The 22,002-nt window shown below is 46.9% G+C and overlaps 3 protein-coding genes across 3 annotated transcripts; 2 read left to right on the plus strand and 1 right to left on the minus strand.

Moving 5' to 3' along the window:
* Positions 1 to 416: 416 nt before the first annotated feature.
* On the plus strand, positions 417 to 1,657 carry VFPPC_00006 (hypothetical protein; the record flags this gene model as incomplete). The annotated part of the gene is made up of 2 exons (XM_022428154.1): positions 417 to 1,572; positions 1,650 to 1,657. The coding sequence occupies 2 exons, from the start codon at positions 417 to 419 to the stop codon at positions 1,655 to 1,657; spliced, it is 1,164 nt and encodes a 387-aa protein (XP_022284643.1).
* Positions 1,658 to 14,018: 12,361 nt separating this feature from the next.
* Positions 14,019 to 15,836, plus strand: VFPPC_12675 (hypothetical protein; the record flags this gene model as incomplete). The annotated part of the gene is made up of 1 exon (XM_018290452.1): positions 14,019 to 15,836. One exon carries the CDS (start codon positions 14,019 to 14,021, stop codon positions 15,834 to 15,836), a length of 1,818 nt encoding a protein of 605 aa, XP_018148015.1.
* A 354-nt stretch (positions 15,837 to 16,190) lies between these two features.
* VFPPC_15047 (thiolase-like protein) lies at positions 16,191 to 17,204 on the minus strand (the record flags this gene model as incomplete). Its single annotated transcript, XM_018292800.1, has 3 exons — positions 16,191 to 16,534; positions 16,661 to 16,911; positions 16,975 to 17,204. The coding sequence occupies 3 exons, from the start codon at positions 17,202 to 17,204 to the stop codon at positions 16,191 to 16,193; spliced, it is 825 nt and encodes a 274-aa protein (XP_018148016.1).
* Between the last annotated feature and the right edge of the window lie 4,798 nt (positions 17,205 to 22,002).

Here is a 22,002-nt window from a genome sequence, read left to right on the forward strand (position 1 = left end):
TGGATTTTGCCACTAGTAAGGTGTACCTTCGGCCATTGAGCCTAAAGCTTTCTTTAGCGGTAGTTTGTTGCAGACTTCTAACGACTACCTCGGAGTGGTATTCCCTCTGCAGGTTGCTTGTTAAAGATAAACAGACGCAGAGTTACTGGGTTACTGTTCGTACACACACGCCCTCAGATGTATAACAATATCTAGAATTTGTTGCTAGATACTATGCATGGGGCTCTCGCCCAGGCCAGCCACAACTGTCAGCAGATATAACAGCGTAGTGCGCGATCATCTCCGCATTATAACTCCCAGTACCTGTATAATTATTATAAAATGACACTCCCAAGCCTAGCTTTGCTATCAACTACCTTCATCCTTCTCACAAAGACTCCGTTAACACTTGGTACTTTCTTTAACTCACCGTACAGATGCGTATCCTTATCGCCTCCGCTACAGCGCAGGCTGTTTTTGCCGCAGCTCTACTAAGCACGCCTGATACTTCGACCCTGAGGAACCGGGGGGGCGTGGAAAACCTGCCTACTATGGACCTCACAGATACAGAGACCCTTTACAAGCTGTATACTGCGGCCTCAGGTGCCAAAAGTGTTAGAGACTTCTACATTTCGGGGCTTCCAGTCACAGCGGACGCAGCTAGTAAGCTGGGTACGTCACTCGGAATACAAATGCTTAACAAGATGGACGCGACACCTGGTCAACCGGTAACTGTTGTGGTTACGTTCCTAAAGGGCGTCGTAGGCTGCATTAGCGAGGGCAAGTCAGCTAGCGAAGCATTTGAGTGCGGCAAAAAAAACATCTGGGGTCTTGGGGACAATATGTCTATACTCCTACCAGAGAGATGTAACAACTTCTTGGGCCAGTTTGAGGTTCCCGGCACGGGTGGCTGGCCAGGAAGATGTCACGACCCCAGCATCAAGCAGCATCCAGAAGGGAACTCGGCTAGGCGCGGGATTCTACGCAGCGCGTGCAAAGTATTCTATTTCCTACAGGGAAGTAGATTTGAAGAGGCTGACCGCCTACGCGGCAAGCCAAACTGCGATGAGAGATTCCCGTCTGATGATCGCATTGCTAAGATGGAGGCGGAGTCGCAGCTCAAGATCAAAATGGACAAGGCAACAATTGATCTCATCAACTTCCGTAGGCGGCTTCTAGATAGGTTTAACCAGAACCTCCAGGTTTCCACTTATTATAGCGATATTGAAGAGGCCGCCACATACATTGCCCAAGGGGCCTTCCCATCCGCTGTGGGCAAAGACAACAAAGAGATAATGCAACTAGCCGAATGGTTTTTAGGCGATCTGCACCCGGAATGGGACTTAAAGGACTGGGTGGCTGCACCTGAGGTCCCAGCTAGGAATATCACCACAGACGACAGGGATTTCAGGAAGGCGCATGACCTCATCCGTGGAGGGCCGTACGCAGGGCTGTTCCGAGATTCGAAGCCTCAAAGTGAGACGTGCTACTCGGCTGCGGGCCTTGCAGAAGCGCAACCAAGCACGAACTGGGATAAACTAGCTGCCGCGCTTGGCCTCATCGAGAAAACCCTGCGGAAGAACCAGCGTATATGTAAGGCTTGTGGCAAGGGAACGAATTGGGCCTTAGCATGCGGTTTGAGACTCAGGTAGACTGATGGCAACGCGCAGACTGGTAGGCTCGTTCTTGTGATTCCGGGCCGTTGCTACCGCAATTATCGAGCATCCCTGGCAACCAAAATCGTTGGACTATGGACTATGCTTGGCTACATTTCCGAGGCTTCCTTCTTCCTTGATTATTGCCTTTATCAGTCTTGTATAAGCAATTAACCTTTGGCCCATAAGACTATTTTTTATCCCATCTACACTCTTTCACCTTTTATTTTAAGAAGCACTATTAGTTATATGGCTAGGAGTAGCTATGTAAATAGCAAACATCGCTCACTAGATAGTTAATATTAGCGTTAAACTATAATATCTCTTAACTCTTATGTTACTGTGTATGTAGTTCTGGCATTGCCACTAGTGCTCGGTATGGTCTGATTAGAGTACCGTTTCGGCAACCAGGTTGAACTTGTAACGACTGGGGTTTCCAAGGGATAAACCAGACAGGGTGTCGCATATTAGGCCTACCCCAAATCGCAGCTCATGGAAACTGAGCGTTAAGATTAGTAACAGCAGCTGCCTAAACCGGCAAAAGGCTTCTTTTGTGTATAAAGGGCTGCACGGTTCCCGTGCAGCTCATAATAGAGTTCTTGCTCCTTAGATACTTCTCACTGAATGAAATTGCCACTTTCGGCGCAGTCATGCTCGATCTCATGTGACCTCAACTTTGTCTGACACGGGTTTATGTTGGCAGATATATTAGGGAAGTTAATTTGAGTGGTTGGATGTTATGTTGGTAATAGGTTGGAGATTATAATTAGTAATTAGTGTAGTTATTTGATGTTTGAATTTAGGATTATGTTAATAATCGTGTTAAAAGCTAAGAACTAGGAGCTATCAAGGAAAAGAGAAATTTGGGGTGCCTATATACTATCCTGTATACAAAGACGAGGGCGTAGTCTTTGCGTATCTGTTAACACAGCACGTTCGGGTAGAACTATTATGCACAAATACACCAGCACAAAATAGTGGTGTAAAGGTCTCTAGTTATCTCATTAAAGTTAAAGCTAGAGCAATACGCCTAGGCGCACAGCTACCAGAGTGCCTCTAGGTTAAAATATACCGCGCTATAATATACCTGTATAATTAGACACCAAAATACATCTATAATATGTCCTTCGAAATTCTAATTGTATACGGTAATATTACACTATTAGACACACTAACAACAGGATTATCAGTGCCTATATAAATACATTAATAGTTTAACAATTACACCTGACGTGAGCCAAGTGGGACATCGTGTATCTAACAGTAGTTCTCTGTTTCTAGTAGTCGTATTTCCACTGGTTTAGGCCTCTCAACTAAAGGGTAAAAACGCCCTGCATATCCACATTTCGCTGACACGCCTGAAATCAAGTGACGAAATCACCAAATGCCTTCACCACCGCCGACTCAGGCGATACTGCAGCGAGCCGTTTAGCAAGAGGAACTAAAGAGAAAGGCGATACGTTCTAATATCCGACTCCCGCATGGCCAGAACCTGGCGAATCAGAGGCTACAGTTCCCGTTTTCGCTTATCGTTGCTCTCTACAGTGTGCCTATAGAAGATGATAAGTCCTTGTGTCTGGAGTATTCGTGGCAACGTAAGACCCATAGTGTACCTACTGTTCGGATCGACCAGTGTTCGTTCGCACAGTTGTGAGCGCGATTGTTTCGATGTTAGGTGTCACATTATCGGGTGATAGATCAGGGCCGAACATCTTTGGCCAAATACGCACCAACAGTAGCCGTATAGATGGCAAGCAGGTACATATTATGCCGATATTTATTTCGATTGTGGACCACCATAAGACCTCCCACAGGTCCCACGTGGGATTGGACGAGTTGCCTAAATAAACTAGCGAATGCAGACGAATAATGGAGACAACTGTGAACCTAGGCGATATGGTAAGGTACTAGCCTATTAATATTGGTTTTGAATAGGCTAACTTACAGTGTACCGGCCAAAAACATAACGGCAGCAGCCGCTTTCTTCTTCCAGTGCAATCGCATTTTTCCAATCTGTGCCAGGGGAATTCCTATGAGCCATAAGTCGACTGCGATGCTTATAGCTGCATTGGCATAACCGGCAGCGTTACTGTTAATACAATAACCATCGCGTACTTGTTCTCCAAATTCTGCCCAGTAGTATCGCATAGGCGAGCATTGAAATAGGTGTTTAAAGGCGAAGCTAACGCCAAATAGCACTTGAAAGACTGCTGTTCCCCACAGCACCCGCCTAACGAGAGTGCCGGGAAAGATAGTCAAGTAGAATAAAGATACGGTAAGCTTAATAAGCGTTAGTAATATGAGGTAGAGGAACCCCATAGAATAGAAGTAGAGGTGGAATATCTCAAGTTTAGAAAGGCTTATGCCCCAGGAGTCCTTGCCGAGTCCATTAAGGGCTAAGCCGAAGACGTTGATGACGATAGATGGTGCGGCGGTTAGAAGTATCGTAAAGACGGGCCAGTCGTCCACCGTGAGTTGCCTCCTGTCGCTGTAGAACCGCTTGTAAACAAGGCGAATTAGCATTACCGTTACCGCTACGGCACCTAGCAAAATATTCATAAGTATAAACTCAGTGGCCCGGTTTCTAACGCGGCTGTCACAGCGCTCGGCTATTAGCCTTCGGGAAACTGCCCGGTTGATGTTGGTTAGCTTGCACAACCAGTCTGTCCAACGGAAGTGATGGGTGAACCAAAATGGCATACTGATGGCATCTCGACGACCGCAAGATGCTTCTAGGCACTTAACAATCCACCCCTTGTCGTCTACACTCGTGCAGACACATGTAGTGTTTAACCCAGCACAAACTGACATGAGGCAATCCAACTACATGTCGCACGTTAGCCCTCGAGCCCGTGCTTGATGGCAATGATCCCTCCATACGCAGGAGCATACATCCAAATAAGGAAGCAGTGAGACTCAAGACCAGTCGTGGAATATACCCGGAGCACATACCGCGCATTTGGTGACATTGGCTGGGTCGAAGAGCGCCAGTAAGGATGGTCCAGTGGTTATCGCTCCTTCGTCGCTGGCATACCGCCGGATGACCGTGTCATAAAATGGAATTGTCCTCAGCATCCTAAAAAGATCTAAATTTTATTCGGCAATTGGTTTTATTCGTTTCCGTGTCGTAGCTAGATTCCTAAACTTGTCAGCGGCATGTCATACATAGGGGGTGGCCAACTTATAGCTCCAACGGGCTCACGGTTCAGAAGGCTTCAAACATTACAACGAGAAAGAACATTGAAAAATTCACGAAGGCAGGGTCCGTTGAGACATGATTGCTTTTTCTTGTCACTTGAGGTGTGGTTTGTCACCCGAAGATTAGAGTCTCTGGTCTAACCTGTCCCGTAATATGCGTAACATTAGGATAGAGACGAAATGAGCGACGCTATGTTAATACCTGCCAGCCAACTGGCCGTATGCGGTGGCTGGAGACTAGATAACGAAGATTGCTTCTGTTATCTGTCTATCGGCCAACCGACTTTTCTGTTTTGCCACCGGTGAGTTGTGTCTACGCAAAACTACTCGCAGCTTGACATTGTTTGCGACGTACAGGCGGCATACCGCAGGGCGACAGCGGTTCTAAAGCACCAATACCTCGTAAAAGACGAATAAAAAGGCTTCGCGGGCAGTGTACTACTTACCCCTATCTAACTGAAACATATTTGTCCATCAAGAACCTAGCTGACTGGGGTGTTATCGTAGTGCTGGGGTGTTGGAGAAGACGGACGCCAATCCATTCGCCAGAATCAGCGCTTGGACCTCGTGGAGGAATTGTTTTACCCCCAGAACACAAGGATTTCATGATGGCCCATACCTCGACTGGCCAGTTCTTCTGATCCTAACTAGTTCAGCCTCAACGGCAAGCTTCATTTATATCACTTCATAGGAGTGGTCTCATAAACTGTATATGGGACTACAAGACCAGTGATCTAATTTCCACAAAGCTGTCAATATGGCCGGTTGCCCACTTCCCCGCTATATCTATAAACTAACCAAGGCACGAGACAGTGCTAAACAATTTATTGTTATCTAACGTTATTGCCATCCAGGTGCTGCCCCAGGCGACAGATCTGTTGCAGCTAGGGGTTAGTCAACCGTTATTCTGCACCAGACGTAAGTTTCCAGTGCGCTTGACTGTCGTATTGCCCTTTAGAAGTTGGCGGTTAGTGCAGAGTTGGTACTTGCGTACTTTGACAGTTTTAATCCGGACAATAGGGAGGCGTGCCCTGTGAAGGCAAGTCTTTCCCAGACAAATGGAAGGTTGCCGCTGGATTGTCACTGTCACTCCACATATCTGGCGCTAGCCATCCAGGGCTTTGTGTAGCTAATAGCTGCACAGAGAACGCCGAGCATCCTGGCCGGCATGCATGCGGCTGCCCTTTCGTTTTTCGAATGTGGGATTGAATCAACCCACCGGTCTCGACTCTAGCGTACCGGGGTGTGGGACGACTAAGCCCTCGTGCCACGCCCCACTTATTTGGAACTCGGAACACTCGCGCCAAACCTAGCTTGGGCGAGGCACGTGTAGTGACGGGAAGTCTTTTCCTGCCAGGCCCTTCCGAGCCAATCAACCCCTCCAAATTTCTCCCCTTTCCACCGATCAGCAGGCACATACATGGGTGGCACCGATCTCCGTCTATGTGGGGCATCTTATCGAAGAGAACTGACGTTTGTGACAATCAGCTCCCCGGCAAGTGACATACTAACCTGATCTGATCGATATTGTGCTTCAATAGTCGCCTTCTCCAGCATCGGCAAGAGGAACTCATAGGCAATAGCTCCTTGCCATTTCATGCTGTACTCAGTGATGTGAATAGTGCAAATTACCGTATACAATATTTTTCCAGCCCCACACTGCACTGGCTACACCGCACGACATACGAACAGCTCCTTTGACACTGATCACAATGCCACGGACACTGCTAACATTCCAAGAACTAGCGCATGAGATTGCCCAGTTTAAACATGAGAAATTTAAGGTTGGAGTTAGCCAATCAGATAGTAAACACTCGTGTCGGTCTCTATCTTCCCGGGAAATACGTAAGCATAGTAGGTTCGGGGAGACAAACTTTGCTGCAGCTACAACAAGCTGTACACTCTACAGGCCGATTCTGCTGTCCCAAAAGGTACCGACCTACTCTTGAGCATAGATCGTACATGCTTCTAGTACCATGTTATAAGAGTCACTGTTAGCTACAGCTTATTAAAGCATCAGCAATGTTATTCTATTTTCGTCTGTTTGTTGTCCCTTCTCTTGCTAGGTCGATTTACCTCATTTATCTAAGTTCCGAAGCATGACTACCTACCTCTTTGGTAATTTCTAGATGGTTAGCCAGCCTCTAGTCCCCTGATACTTATGATTTTATGACATCAAGCAACTACTCCAAGTCTGTTTGTTCAATTAGCAGAGGCAGTCTATCTGACATCTATAACGGGCTAACAGCGAACCTTCGTACGGTCGTGGCTACACCGCTAAACCAAACCATTTTCGTTCACCAATGTGCCTCCTGTTCCTTGGCTATGAGCTCCGTGATATTGAAGCGGCAACTAAGAAAAAAAAGGGGGAGGGGGAGGCCAGCTATCTAAACACGATACACAACGTGAAATCCAACCATCCGGACCCGGTTATCGGGAGGGAAATGGCCTAGCCAGTTGGCTTTGTAACTTGGAGGGCAACAGACCAACATTATCATGAAATCAGATGGCTCAATATAGTTCGCTTCTGCTTGCAGACTCTTCGAGCGATTTGGTCAGAATAAGTCATAAAAGGAAGACTTGGATCCATCTTGGCATATCAACTCCTCAAAAGGAATTCACGATCCCTTCCAGAAGGACGACCAACCAGAAGTGACGAGAAAGGTTTCATAAATGACGAAGGGAAAATAGAAAGCTTTGTGCTCGTAATACAGTTACATTAGGTCACTTACCTAAGGTTATTGCTCATGCGCAATTAAACCCTTCGAACCCATTGGCAAGCTTGCGAGAGCCTTTGCAAATACCGCAACAGGATGGCGACGGAAGAGACAATAAGCTACTTCTATCTGGAGTATATTTACATTTATCTAACTAAAACAATTAATACCAAGCATCCTTTCCACAAGACCTTTACACTAGCTAAGTGGAAGAAATACGCCAGCGCTTTTGCAGGGACAATGACAAGCAGCCCTCAGTCTAAGATTTTCGCAATATCATTGAAAGAGTCTGAAGTCTTTTATCAGTTTGAAAAACGCGTTATTGGAGGGATGCTAGACGCGTAAAGCCTTCGCTTTAACACGTAGTTTAGGATTGTCTTTTGAAAGATCTTTAAACCCGTTATTATTATGGCCCGAATGTCGTACATCGGTGTTACTGCCACAAAGTATACAAGTTATTATTATTACTCGGCCATATGCAGCCCGCCAAGTTAAGTAAGTTGAACTAGGTCGAATCTCATGCTGAGCACCTGGGCTACACCAAAAGGTAGTTTGTGACGATGTATAGCTTATTACGTCGCCATCTGTGATCTGCGATGAGGCTCTTATAGAACTAACTATCTCAGTAGCGTAAAGATATATATAGAATCTTTCCTCTGGTAGACGAAGATTTGCCATTCGTTCCACTTTAATCGGTAGCATAGTGGTTGGCGGTAGAATCTCCAGGACCTCTATTATCGTCTCTCCTCTTGTCGTATTCACAACTAATCTAATGCACGCTCACCCAGATGCACATTGTGTTTGTCACTGGGGGATTATTTTGTCTCGTTAAGCAAACTTCCGTCCGCAGCTTCCATGACCGCCAATTTCGGCGTCAAAGTGACAGGTTGCACCTCCCTTGATACTCTAATGTTTCGTCCCGCTTTTGAGCGCATTTGAGATGGAAGATCTCTGACAGACTGCACATAGAAACGGCTGCTCGTTGCAATGGGGTGTGACGTGAGAGCACAACTCCTATGCCCTGTGAAACTTGTTAAGCATATACCACAGATAAAAGTCGATGGGAATTTGGCAATCTGATTTCCAGTTCCACTAATAGGTAAATCAGTTGCTTTGTGAGGCCTTTACCGACCCCTTGTTTCCATATTGACTGAATTTGTTTGATAGGCTGGTCGGTTGCAAAAGCTTCAGTGATTCCCTAGAGCTTCAGATAAAGTACAAGGGAAGGATTGCTTACTCTAATGGAGCATTTACGCAATATATCCAGCCAGGAGATATACGCCGCAATAATTAACAAAAAAAAAGAAGGTAGGGTGGGGGAGGAGGGGGTGTCCAAGGCAGATAAAAGGATAGTGGTCGGCCTTCGTCTGTCTAGCTCCAACAGGTAACTACAGTTTAAAAACTGAGTTTCTACAAAACTATCCACAATGTAGATAATGACAAGATTCTTGTATTAAAAGGTTGGCTACTATGATTGCTACTTTCATCTTTCAGGCCCTCCTACTTACCTCAAGGCGTAATACAGGGGGATGTAGTAGCAAACACACCAAGCTACCCTAATTTTCGACATGGTGTTCTTAATGGGATCTATTGTTTCCCAACCGGCAGTGGCTTAACCTTGACTCTGGTAGCAACCGGTAACTTGACTTGCGTTTTTTCTCGTCTCCAGGAAGCTGGTATTTTGCATCAAAAGTCCGTGTTCTCGGCTAATAAGCATACGTCATTAAATGGCCTACTATCCTACTGCTACCGCCATGTGGCGTCGCCATTAGACCAAAATGCAACATCAAAACAACTACAAGAAGGCTTAGTCTTGGCAAATAGGACTACCCTTGAGACATCCCGCAGCATTGGGCTATCTCTGAGCTCTAATGGCTGCAAACGCATGGCACCATATAATACAAGTCAACATCTTGGCTAGAAATAATGTCAATGGTGAAACAGCGGTCTCTCAGCTCGTAAATCGGATCTGTTCGCCTGGTACGGCGCAGATATGTTGGTGCGAGCTTTACAGACGGCTCAAATCTAGCATAATTGCAGATGCTTACACAGTATTTTTGATGAAGGATATCCTAACACGACGATTGCCCTGCCGGAATCCCGCTTACGCCTACAGGTCGTAGCGATAACCATCTTACACAAGCTTTTGGCATGCACGGCCTGGGATTGCAACTATTGCAAGCTATTGACCGGTAGCTTGTGGTATGACAAGACGTGTGAACGGCCTGTGTAGGACTGAGATGGTCTATGATCGGACTCTCGGCTGTTCCGTTGTTCTTTTCCAATGCGGCCTTGCCGCCTCGCTTAGCGAGTCACGGTCGAACGTCTCAAATAGTCTGGTTGGCAACTAGCGAAGCTTGGCACCGCCACGACCCGACAAAGCTCACGGTCTACGCGTGCAAGTTAGACAGGCTAGACAGGCCTGTTATAACGGTGAATCGCCAGGGGCATTAAATACTTGAGAAGTAGTATAACTACACGGGCCACAGCGGCGCGAGAGCTCCATGCCTCTCGTTGGTGTCCACAGCACATCCATCCGACCAAGAAAGCGTTCTAAAATTGCGTGGCAGATAAAGAGGATCTAAGTGCAATGTAATTGAGTCGCCATTTTGGTGTGGCACGGCGATATCAGACACCACGTTCTCGGACTACGTTGCAGTGAATAATTCGTTTAATCTTGGCTTGTATAGAATACAGCAGGGGTAATTCCACTCAGCATCGAACAAAACGCCGTAGAAAATGCAAGTAATTATTAAATATACACCGAATAGTAAGCACTTGTGCGACATAATTTTAAGGGGACAAATGCTGGAAATGCGAGTGCCGAGACTACACTAGCCATCCTCGTCTTTGGGACATCTTCACCTCGGATCTGCATGTACTCGAACAAAGGCTGACCCAAAGCCTTCTGAGACCGTCATGTTGCCTTAGCTGTAACTACCTACTACATGGGCACCGTCGTGTCTTTCTGATTGACTTATTGGGAGTGCCAAATAGGCTAATGCCTGGTGCGCCTTACCAAATTACGTACAGAAAAGTTGAGAAAGCTAGCATGATCAAACAAAAGGCATGGAGTAGAACAGGAACACACAACACAAGCTAAATTTAGAAATCTACTACAGTTAAAACCGTAAGTATAGATGCCGAAGTTGGTGTGAAAACGACCTGCCACAAATATTGACTTTGCTCCAGCCACACCTGAAGCAGCGAAATTACTGCATCATCTCCCACGGCAATATGTCCAGGAAGACCATGCGTGGTTAACATCCCTTTCGTTTCACGATCTTTGGAGGCGTTGGCGTGGAGTGATCCCTTTATTCGACGTGCATTATGGTTGTTGATGGAAGGAATGGCCTGACCTCAATGGCCCTTTTACTCCAATTAATTATAAACCTAGGTTCTCGGCCTCTGATAATTGAACCCTTCTGTCCATGGAATATACCGCAATATCTCTAGATATATAAGCCGTGTCTTTCTCTGCAGGCGCACACTATGTCCAAAGACACGCCTCTATTGTACTTTGAGCTAAGCTGGGCGATCCTTAGCACGATAGGATTAGCCAATCTCCTCAACGGCCTTATGATACTCGGAATCACGGGGTTTTGCCGCATTTTGTTTGTGCCCATAGTCATCTCGGCAGCAGGTGCACTTGCCAACGGGTTGTGTTACTATGGGTTTTACTCCAACTATCATCTTGCTGGGAGGGTTGCAGCATCTGCAGTTGCTGACTTGAGCTGGCTGGTGAATCTCGCTCCTATGCCCTCGAAGACACCGCAACAAACATCTCCGCTAACGTCTAGACGACTCAACAGATTGAGGAAGCCGGTCTTTCCTTTTACAGCTACGTTATCCTTGTCGCTATCCTCGATCACAAGACATGCCGCCGCTTCCAGGCTTGCTACTGGACCCTTATCGTTGTTATCACAGGCTTCAGACTCACTATACTCTGTCTCCGCGTACGGTACCTTTTAATAGTTTCGGATAACAATCTTCTCGTCCTTATTGGGCATCTACATATTGGTTACTTTAGTGGCATTGCTGTAGTCGAGTGCCTTAGTGCCGCGCTGCTGCTAAGGCAATTTGGCTTCGCGTTCCGCATAACCCTTGGAGCAGCCTTACGTAAGGAGACATACAAGTATCTGATGAGAAGCACTGAGATCCGCGTCGCGATGCTGTGTCTGATTGGCATATCGCGCGCTGTTACTTATTCGTTCCAGGTGACAGCGCAGAGCGCAACTACCGTTGCAGGGCAGTTTGACCGCTTTGTCGCGACGTTGGAGATGATGTTTCCAATAGTCATGTAGTGCGTGGACCTGAATACTTTTGCCGCTTTCCCGTGTTAATTGTCCATTGTATTGACAACTGCGTGTAGTATCGATATACTCGCGTCGCGAGTTACACTTGCCAGCGAAACGCGACAATATCAGATGAGTCGGGAGTTGGCTGTGTCGAGTGCACCATGCGACCATGGGCGGCAAACTAATATTTGCAGAAACACCGACGTTGGTTCCGGGGAGACTTTGGGACTCCAGAACCAAATTGACGCGTCTGAGAGCATTAGGCACATGCTTCTTGAATCTGTTGTTATTAACTCCAGCAGCACGGGAATCTCAGACGGAGCCGTTGCCGTCAAGCTCACTTAACTCGGCTCGGTAGCGGTCTATGGTCGTTAAACGACGAAAGTTGTCTCTTTCTCCCCTTTCTTCGCAGATTATAGGCATATATATATATTGAGTTCTACTAGCTTCCCCACTTTACTTAATATTTTGACCTACTTGTTCCATCCTTAACCCTTGTGTTTTGTGTACTGCGATAGCGATGCAGGGCGAAGGGGCAAGTTGGCGCGAGCGAACAGTCGAGTTTTTTGTTTTCGAATCGCCTGGTGACAGGGAAGATAGCAATGCAGTTAGTGCCGGGAAACTTCGGTCCGTCGTAATTATTAACTTCTATCATAACGGCAGTTAGCATGTCTTTGGTAGAATCTTGACACTCGTTCCAAACGATATCTCTTACCGTCCCGATAGACCCCGTTTATCAAGCCTTTCTCAGCCTAGATATTATCTGCTAACATAACTCTCGCCCCTAAATGGATGCAAAGCTAAGGGCATAAACTATCTGCCTCGTCATTATTACCCCCTCCACGCCTTAGCCAGTTCGCGTAGACTTGATTTTGATGACAGGCTGTTTGCAGTTGCGGAGGTGCTAGTGGTTAGAGATGTGATATACTGTATTTAGCGGCATTATTATTACTAATAGCCCCAGGCTGCATACTATCACGTAAATGCAGCGGTGGAAAGCAAGGCGGGAGAGGGTTAAGAGTCACAAAAACTAATAAATATAAGTCTGACAAGCTCGGCCTCACAACGCCACTATTTAGAACCCCTGGTTTTTCTTTCGGACGGGTCCCAGCCGCGCCAATCAATTTTAGACGTCTGGTTGCACGGTCTGAACCTTTCACGCCGAAATAGACAGCTTTCCCCTTCCGATCAACCACCTAATCTATTCGGCAATACCGACTCTAAGCTGGAATTATAACCTTAGGCAAGGGGCAAATAGCTTTCTCGGTTAGCGGCTGGATGCTACCAGCAGAGAAGATTTAGTAACCTACTCTATGTAATAGTGCCTTCTATAATAAGCCACAATGCACAGGATGTTAGCTTTAGAAACTTGTTCATAGTCGCCTAGCCAGTTTTCGATTACTCGCTTATACCGCTACATGGAAGGCCCTGTAGAGTTCAATTACACACAGGTTTCGCTCGATTCTCTACAAAACAGATGGCTATTAGAGCTATACCAAGAATAGGATGACGCAAGAAATGTGGCCGTCACGTAACAGATTTGGACGAGGGCCTTGAAGTTAGCGAGTTGCGACACGTGGAATGCTGGCTTCCATTATGCAAGGGTGGAATAGTCTTTGACTACTTTGTATGAGCAAGTAGTTAAATACAACGACTACTGTCACTAGTTGCATGCCAATACCTTGGAATACGTCTAGGTAATATTGATTTAGCACCCCAGCGGTATGCCAAAGAGGCATGGTCCATCTAGGTACATCGAATCAAGACATGGTATCAAGACATGGATTGGATATTGTTGCTTGTACCATGTGTATTAGGCTATTGGGCGCGGGGCCGTTTTTAGCTGTTAGTTGCGGTATAGGAGTACTATTCTGGTGGTACTTCGTTGGTTTCTGTACATGGTCGAACAGAATACCGTTTAGGATTCATCTCCGCTACTATGTAAGGGTTCCAATATCACCCCACTCAGCGACTTAAGCAATATACATACTAGCAATAATAGTAAGCAAACGTGGCAGAATGGCGGACGATGATGTACGCACAACATCTCCCAATGCCTTGATGATTTATTATAAAAGAGCGCCCCAAGTCCGGCTTTGCTACACGCTATCTTTATCCCCTTTCCCACAGAGTTCCTTAGCATTCTTTCCTAGCAATTTCTTCAACCAAGTATGAAGATTACCGCCCTCCTAAGCTTGGCGATAGCGCATGTCGCGGCTGTGCTGCCAAACACGCCCAATCCAGAAGACTTGACAAGCTGTTCCAACGGCTTAAAATGGACACTACACGAACTTGACAGGCCGAGTTTTGTCAAATCCCCTACCGGCCGGACACTCTTGATAAATCCCTCGGCAGCCCTTGCTAGACCAGCTCGCTGGTCTGGCGTTACCCTTAACCCTCGAGGGCCAGGGATATACGACGGGATATCCACAAGGAACTTCGTGCCGTACTCGGCTTTGCACTATACTGGATACTTTGTTATGAGAACGAATAGCCCTGGGAATCATTACGAGTTCAGATTTCAGGCTACTGGCACTATGTATGTTTGGTTTAAGCAGAGAGCGGGATCAGGCTTTGGCCTGGACACGGCCGACGTGGTTGTGGATACACCGGGAGTCACGTTCACTCAATCCTTCGAAGCCAAGGACTCTCAACAAATCCCAATCCGAATACTCTATCTTCATACGGATCAGCCTTTGGAATTCTCTGTTGAGCTTGTGGGGCCTTATGGTGCGAAGCTTCTAGGCGCTGCGAAGGATGCGACGGACGAGTTCATCAACTGTGGCTCGGCAAAGACTCCGTATGAATTCGAAAACAAAACACCCCTTCCGCCCGTAACAAACAAGGGCAGCAATCCAATTGCTACCGATACTGAGGTCTTTCCCACTTTTGATAAAGAAGAACAAACCAACTTGATCGCGCTGCTTAGTGTGGCTGGCCAGGCCAAGAAAGTTAAAGACTTTTACAATTCGAAACTACCAGTCACAGCATCTCAAGCCAGGAAGTTAGGCACGAAAGCCGGAACAAGAGTATTAAAATCATTAGACTCAACACCTGGTCGACCAGCGACTGTGGTGTTTACCTGGCTTTTCGGCATCGCAAATTGTGTTGCTGAGGGTAAAAAGACAGACGAGTTACTCGAGTGCGGCAAAGTTGCACTCCAATCAATGGGCGATAACCGGTCTATTGACTTGCCTGAGCCCTGCAACAACTTTCTGGGCCAGTTTGAGATTCCTGGTACTGGCAGGCCGGCACCTTGCTACGACCGCAACGTAAAGGAGCATCCCGCAGGGAACTGGCGTAAGCGCGCCTGGATGCGATTCTTATGCAAGACGGCTCGATTCCTGCAAGGGGGTGAGACGCCATATGACCGCGAGCGTCAAGGCACCTGTGAGGAGCGATTCCCAAGCGATGCCGAGCTTGCTGCTATACCCACATATGAGCAGGTCAGGGCTAGAATGCAAAACGCAGCCCGCGCCCTCGATCTTCATAAGAAAGAGGTTCAGAAACGGGTGAATGATGGCGGCCACCAGGTCAGTTGGAAGGATATCACCACGGCCGCTAAGTTTATGGCCGACGGGGCATTCTCGGACGCTGAGAAGGGCGAAATGACGGAAGCTGAGTCGATCAAACTGGCCAAGGAGTTCCTGCGCGATGTGCAGCTACCAAGAAACGAACACTGGGCCACTGTCACTTCCATTACAGCAAAAGTTATCCCCGTAGACCAAGCCGATGTTAATCAGGCGGTTGGCATCGCAAACTCGGTCCGCAGGGACTTGTTTCAGAATTCGCTTCCTCGGGAAGACGAAGTGTGCTACACGGATATAATCATTGCTAGGGAACAGCAACGTCAGCCCAACTGGCGTGACGTCGCTGGTGCGCTCCAAAAAATCAACAATACCATAGCGGAGGAACAGCGCGCTTGCAAGGCCTGTCCCCCTAAAGACGGCGGTAAATGGGTCTTAGCATGCGGCTTGGGAGTCTTTTAACGGCAACAGAAACGCAGACTAGCCCAGCCATTATTACATTGTCTAACCTCTAACCAAAGTAAGCTACATATTGAAGACTTGCTTTGTCGACAAGAGAAGAGTTAACTTTCCTTTCTTTTTATCCTTTTTTTTTTCAACCCACCCTTTTCTCGGCTTTTCAGTCAGTCAGTCAGTCAGTCAAGTAGAAATAATTCAATTCAATCATTTGTGGCCTTCAATCCCTCAGAATCCGTAGCTATCTTGCGATATCGAGAATTTGCCTCTCCTAAACTAAATATAGCCCAGAAGCACGGTATTGTTTTAATTTTGCCGGCTTATTAGCCAAATAGCTGACATCTTTAATAGCACTAATATCTAAGAGATTAAGCAAGGTAGTCCTAGACCGTGTCGATATTGAACAAAAGAACTCATAAATGTGTTGGCAGATGCGTAATTAGCCTGGCCGGGGTGCCCTATAGCACCTGATATAGAGCCCAACAGAATGAAGAAGTCCAAATCCGCATCCAACAGGGCATTGTGAAGGTTCCACGTCCCAGCGACCTTGGGAAGAGTTGCTGCCTGCCAGTCCTCAAAAGATATACGCAAAATATTGCGATCTCTTAGCTCCATAGACATCTGAAGTACACCAGCAATTGGCGTAGGTGCGGCTGCTACCGCCCGTTTGACATCGTTTTCGTCTCCCATATTGCCTGCTACAGCTGTGACATGACAGCCTTGGGTTTCCATTTCATGAATAAATTTGTAGTGCTCGGATGTTAAACCAACCGATCTCGACAAGACGATGAATCTTCTTGCCCCAGGCTCGATTATCCATCAAGTTATACCTCGCCTAATGCCCACAAAACCTCCAATCATCATGTATGTTGACGAGTTAGAAAAACTTGTCCTTTGGACTACTAGGGTAGACTTGATCTCTGCACTCTCTTGTGGCATGTTAATCACAATTTTGCCGATATGTTGCCCTTTCTTCATAAAACAGAACGCATCTGCTCGCTGTGTCGCTGCCAAGAAGTGGATTGGGGTAATTGGCTTTAGGAACCCTTGTTCACACGGCTGAATAACCCGAGTGATTAATCTGTATCATATTAGAGCTTCTGTCATTCTAGCAGGCGTGGTAAGAAAGTAGGTCATGTCTTACCCTTGGATATCATCGGGTTTGTCGCGGTAGAGACCCTTAAGATCAATTTCATGAAAGGTCCTATTCCCCAGGAATGGATTGAGAGCAAGCTGACCGCTCTCGAGAATGTCACGCTTACCAAATTCTAACGTTTTGCCATACTTGGCAACACAATCCCACGAAGCATGAAGTAGTTCCCCTGAGGGTGAGTTTGACACGACGTCAACACCTCTGCCGCTTGTGACTCTCATGATGTCTTCACGGAAGGACTGCTTCGAGAGTTGAAGATTCTTTCTCGGGGTATACCGTGTACTTGGACAAGCCACTTAGCCTTCTCGTTATTGCCAACTGTGGTGTAGATCTAATACCGTGGAGAACACACATAATTAGCCATGGCGCGTTAAAATTTATTTCTCGCAAAATAGGGCGAGATACGTACTTTCGCTCCTACCATCTTGGCAACATTAATTGCTGCTTGTCCGACGCCTCCAGTTGCGGAATGAATGAGAAGAGACTTAACAAGCCAGTTAGCGTCTAAATTACCAAATTTCGTGACTTCCAATTTTATACTTGTCCTTTCTGCAGATTTGCGACATTAAAAAATAAGTGCAGTACAGTCATGTACACCACAGGCAGGGTTGCTGCTTCTTCAAAACTCATGCTAGGGGGTAGAGGAGCGACATTGTCCAGGTACCACCATTCTAGTCGCGAATAAACCGGCACATGTGGTTATTACCCGATCACCGGGTTTTAGGTGATGGACATCTAAGCCAGCTTGAATGATGGTGCCTGACGCTTCCAAGCTGAGCACGTCTTTTCCGCCTTCGACAAGTCCCATAGCAATCATAACGTCCTAAAAAAGCTTATTAGGCCCATTCGCCATAAAATTTTAGTTAGTAGGAGCTGAAAGCATACCTTGAAGTTCAATCCAACACTCCAAACCTGAACCTTCACTTCATGAGGTTGGAGGGTTGTTGCTGGTTTCTGAACCCAATTTAAGGAGTCCGTCATCCCATATTGTCCAATTAAAAGATGCTTTGGACCTTCATTTCCGATATTTGATTGCAACTCTGTTGGCAGGTCGGCCCAATGGTAACGACTCGTATACACCATGCCATCTCTGATTGAATACCCTGCGTCCACGCTAGGCCTTAGGGTGGCCGATTAATAAATTTTTCGAAGATTGATAGAACGTGATCCATGGCAACAACATCTAGATCCTGCAACTCGACGGTCCAGATTTGCAAGGAGAGTTCTAACCGAATTGTCCGAGTCAAACCGATACTCATCCTAAAACCAGGCTCGGTGCAACCAATTTAAGCCGACCTCGTTAGCCACAAATCCCCAGATTTAACCTTGGACAGGTATCCGATAAAGCTTTCATATGCTTCTTGAGACATTTCGTAAAAGAGAGGTGTTTCTAGCTCAATCATGGAAATAACATCTTGCTTTGGGATTGGGCTTCCATCACTAATATCGCTCCAAAACACCGTAGTGCCGGCCTGTTCTAGGCAGTTAGCTATACGATTCGCGAACGGCTGTATGGTACGATAGAAGAGCAGGGTTACCGATTTTGGCTTTTGTCTCGGTTCAATCGCTCTCGAGATAATTGACACGCCGAAATGCCAGTTAATTTTGTCATCTAACACAGCAGCTTCAGTACCATAAAACCCAGCTTCTCGAAGCTTAGTGTCCCATCTATCCAGGGATATATACGGGACGCTAGGCCGGTTGTCAAGTCGTTCGGTCCACCACGTGGGAGTTAATCCCTAGAAGACAAAGATGCATTAGCCGCCAGGGGTCGGCACCAGGTCCAAAGCATATAGCCACAAACCTCGATAAATTCTACGACCCTCCAAGGGGAGGCTGCAGTTTGGCACTGTTAGCTGACTTTTGCGTATTGTTGTCGGGTGTAGGAATTACTCACGATAAACCGGTTCCTGAATGTAAAGTCTCCCCCCTGGACGTAACAATGATCGAATGCTCTGCAGAGTTTTGGAAATGGAGGGCGATGCGCAAAGCACCTAAAAGCTAGTGTAAGATGTTTGCGAGATGAAGCGGTTGGATGAAACTTGACTCTGGTTTGGACGTACTCTGGGTGCAATAATGAGATCAAAATATCCCGGCACGAAGCCTTTTTCTATTGGGCTCTTGTCCACGTGAAAGGTCTTGTATTTTATCCCCCTGGAATTTTGGAATCTCTGCTGCATCCGTGATAGCAACTCTGGCGATCTGTCCGTAAAGACATATTCAGAATACATAGGGACTCCTTCAGGTGATAGGATTGCTTCGAGGATCTTCTCACCAAGACCTCTAGCTTTCCCGCCGATATGTAGGACGTGTAAGGTTAGCTGTGAGTGGCTGCACAAGCAGAAATACTCGCCAGCTTCGATGGATTGATCCAACTGGTCGTAAAGATGGGACAATGCTTCATCTATACCAAAGTCCAGTGCAGTTGATGTACCCTGGCACAAGGCTCGCGCCGTCTGCGGCTGTGACAACTAGCGCAACACATTGATAAATGGATGAATAATCTTATCGCTTCCCGACTCTAGTTCAATCATTTTCGCTTCGAGCTCCGCAATTACACAATCAGGTTTGAAAGCCGCTCATTCTGCAGCACCGGCACGCTTTTCTGCCACGCGCCACTAAGCACAGCCTTTTTCTGCAACTTCAGCCAGGCTACATACTTGTCCCAGTGGCCATGTCCATTTAATTCCAAATCAGAGGTCGCGTGCAAAAATGCGAGAAATCAAAGCGCGGTGCATCTCTCCAACTTGCACATCAAGTCCCTCTTGGAGACACCCGATGCCAACAACTCAGTTGCAGGTAGGAAGTCGATATCTGGACGCCAGACGAGTCGAGCGGCATGGAGATGCGTATTGTTAGCGGACCCATCATCAGCTACAAACGGGATATATTTGGTGTCGACTTTCATAACCACCTTGTCTTCTTCGGCGGTCACCCACACCTGATCACTGAGAGTGCCAGAAGCACTTCGCTAGATCCTGCTCTCTGCAAGTAGTTCCCCTGGCCCATTTGGCATAATAGCAGCGTATTTGACCTCAACTGGCAAGGAAAGAGATTCAGCTTTGCGAGTCAAGCCATTGTATGCAGATATTCCGTACAATCGAAGACAAAGGTCGATAGTTGTAAGATGGATGGCATAGGCCATTGCATCGAAGCCAAGGTTCTGGAAGGTCGCAGCTGCAGTGCCTGTTTCTGTGTGGACAGTGATATGTTTGAGACCACGAAAACTCGGACCATACGTAAGCCCGAGATTTTGCATTTGCGTGTAAAACGTCTCCGTTGGACAATGCCGTGCTTGAGGTTCAATTGGATGAGGGCAACTCTCTATAGCTGCGTGGTTCATTTCTCTCGCTTGCTCAACGCAGCGTTCCACCCATACTTTGCCGTTAAAAGAGGAGATAGTAAAGTCGTACCAAGAAGAGTTCGTTAGTTGGGTTAACTTTGACGGTTTCATCGTCGTCATAAGCTCAACCGTCTCCGTGTCAGGTAGCATCAAGGCGGCCATGATGATGAGATTTCGCACCTCATAAGCGTGACTGTCTCGAACCTGCCTCACGGCTTCTCCCATCATGGCTAAGTATGCGGCACATGGTACCACGATGTTGTTCATAACGCGGTGATCAGCAAGCCACGGCACGTCGTGGACCTGAAGCATGTTCCTCCAAGAAAGATGTGTCTCGCTAGACTCCAAGCAGCTCGAGCCGAGCAGCTCGTGATTCCCATGCTTTCTAAATCTCCATGCTTTGGCCACACGACTCTCTTTCCAAACCTCTGCACTGTGGTCCCAGGGGTAGGTTGGGAGATTGGTCACCGTCGTGCTTACTGGGTTGATGGAGGCGAAGTGCACGGGATATCCGTAAACGAACAATTGGCCCACCGCGTTCAAGACTGTCTCTAGTGAATTTTTCCCTCGCAAAAGTGCTGATGCATATTTTGGAGGCTCCTTGTTACCATTTTTCTGGAATATCCGACGTAAGGGGGCTTGAAGTGTAGCATGTGGCCCAATTTCCAGGAAGATGCTTGAACCTTTCCCATCAGCCAAAAGCGCCTTTACGGCTTGAAACAATCGGACTGGGGACTCCAAATTGTTTCTCCAATATTCTGCGTCTAGATTGATAGAGGTGGTAGTTTTCTGTCCCAGAACTGTGGAGAAAAATACCACATCTAGGGATTTGGGTTGAATGAAAGACCGCAACAGCGACGCATATGCCTCACCAATGCCTTTCATGTGATTTGCAATAGCGTGAGTAAAGTTGGGTAGCGTGGGTTAATTTATATGTATCCGTATTTTGGATAACTTACGTGAGTAGTATGCCTTGTCGACTCGCAGTCTTCTGAGGAAGACATCTGGTTCGCTTTGCGAATTGCTACTTCAACTTCTTCTACGGCGTCGACGTCACCGGAAATTGTTACGCTTTTGGAGCTGTTCTCACAAGCGACTTGAACACCTGGCACAAGATATAAGGACACACTCTCAGCCCCCATTCCAATTGCTGCCATGGCGCCAAGCTGTGTATGGTTGCGCATAACCAATCCTCGAAAGTATGCACACGTAATAGCTTCTTTCATTAGCAGAGCTCCAGACGCAAATGCTGCAGCAATTTCGCCGCTAGACTGCCCAACGACTGCGGCAGGTCTGATGCCTTAATGAAAGAATAGGTTGACTAAAGCAATTTGGACAGCAGTCGAGATAGGCTGAGCGAATTCTGCTCTGCCAATTAACTCCGACTTCTGCTCCGAACATAGTATTTCTGGACAATACTGTTTCAGCTTCTCTTCGTTTCGTTACTTGCTTGGGGCATGAATTGACAAACATTCTCTGGACCATTGTAGCGGCTCTGGCAGAGCTTGTAACACTTTGTCCATTTCCTGGATGTCTAGACGAAAGGAATCACAGTCATGTATGAGCTCCTTCCCCATTCCCTGCCATTGGGCGCCTTGACCGGTAAATACGAAGACTATAAAGGCTTTTGTTGAACCACGAACTGATTGACCCTCCATGAATTTAAAAGGCTTTCC

This window comes from Pochonia chlamydosporia, chromosome 1, assembly GCF_001653235.2.
Source record: "Pochonia chlamydosporia 170 chromosome 1, whole genome shotgun sequence".
NCBI lineage: Eukaryota > Fungi > Ascomycota > Sordariomycetes > Hypocreales > Clavicipitaceae > Pochonia > Pochonia chlamydosporia.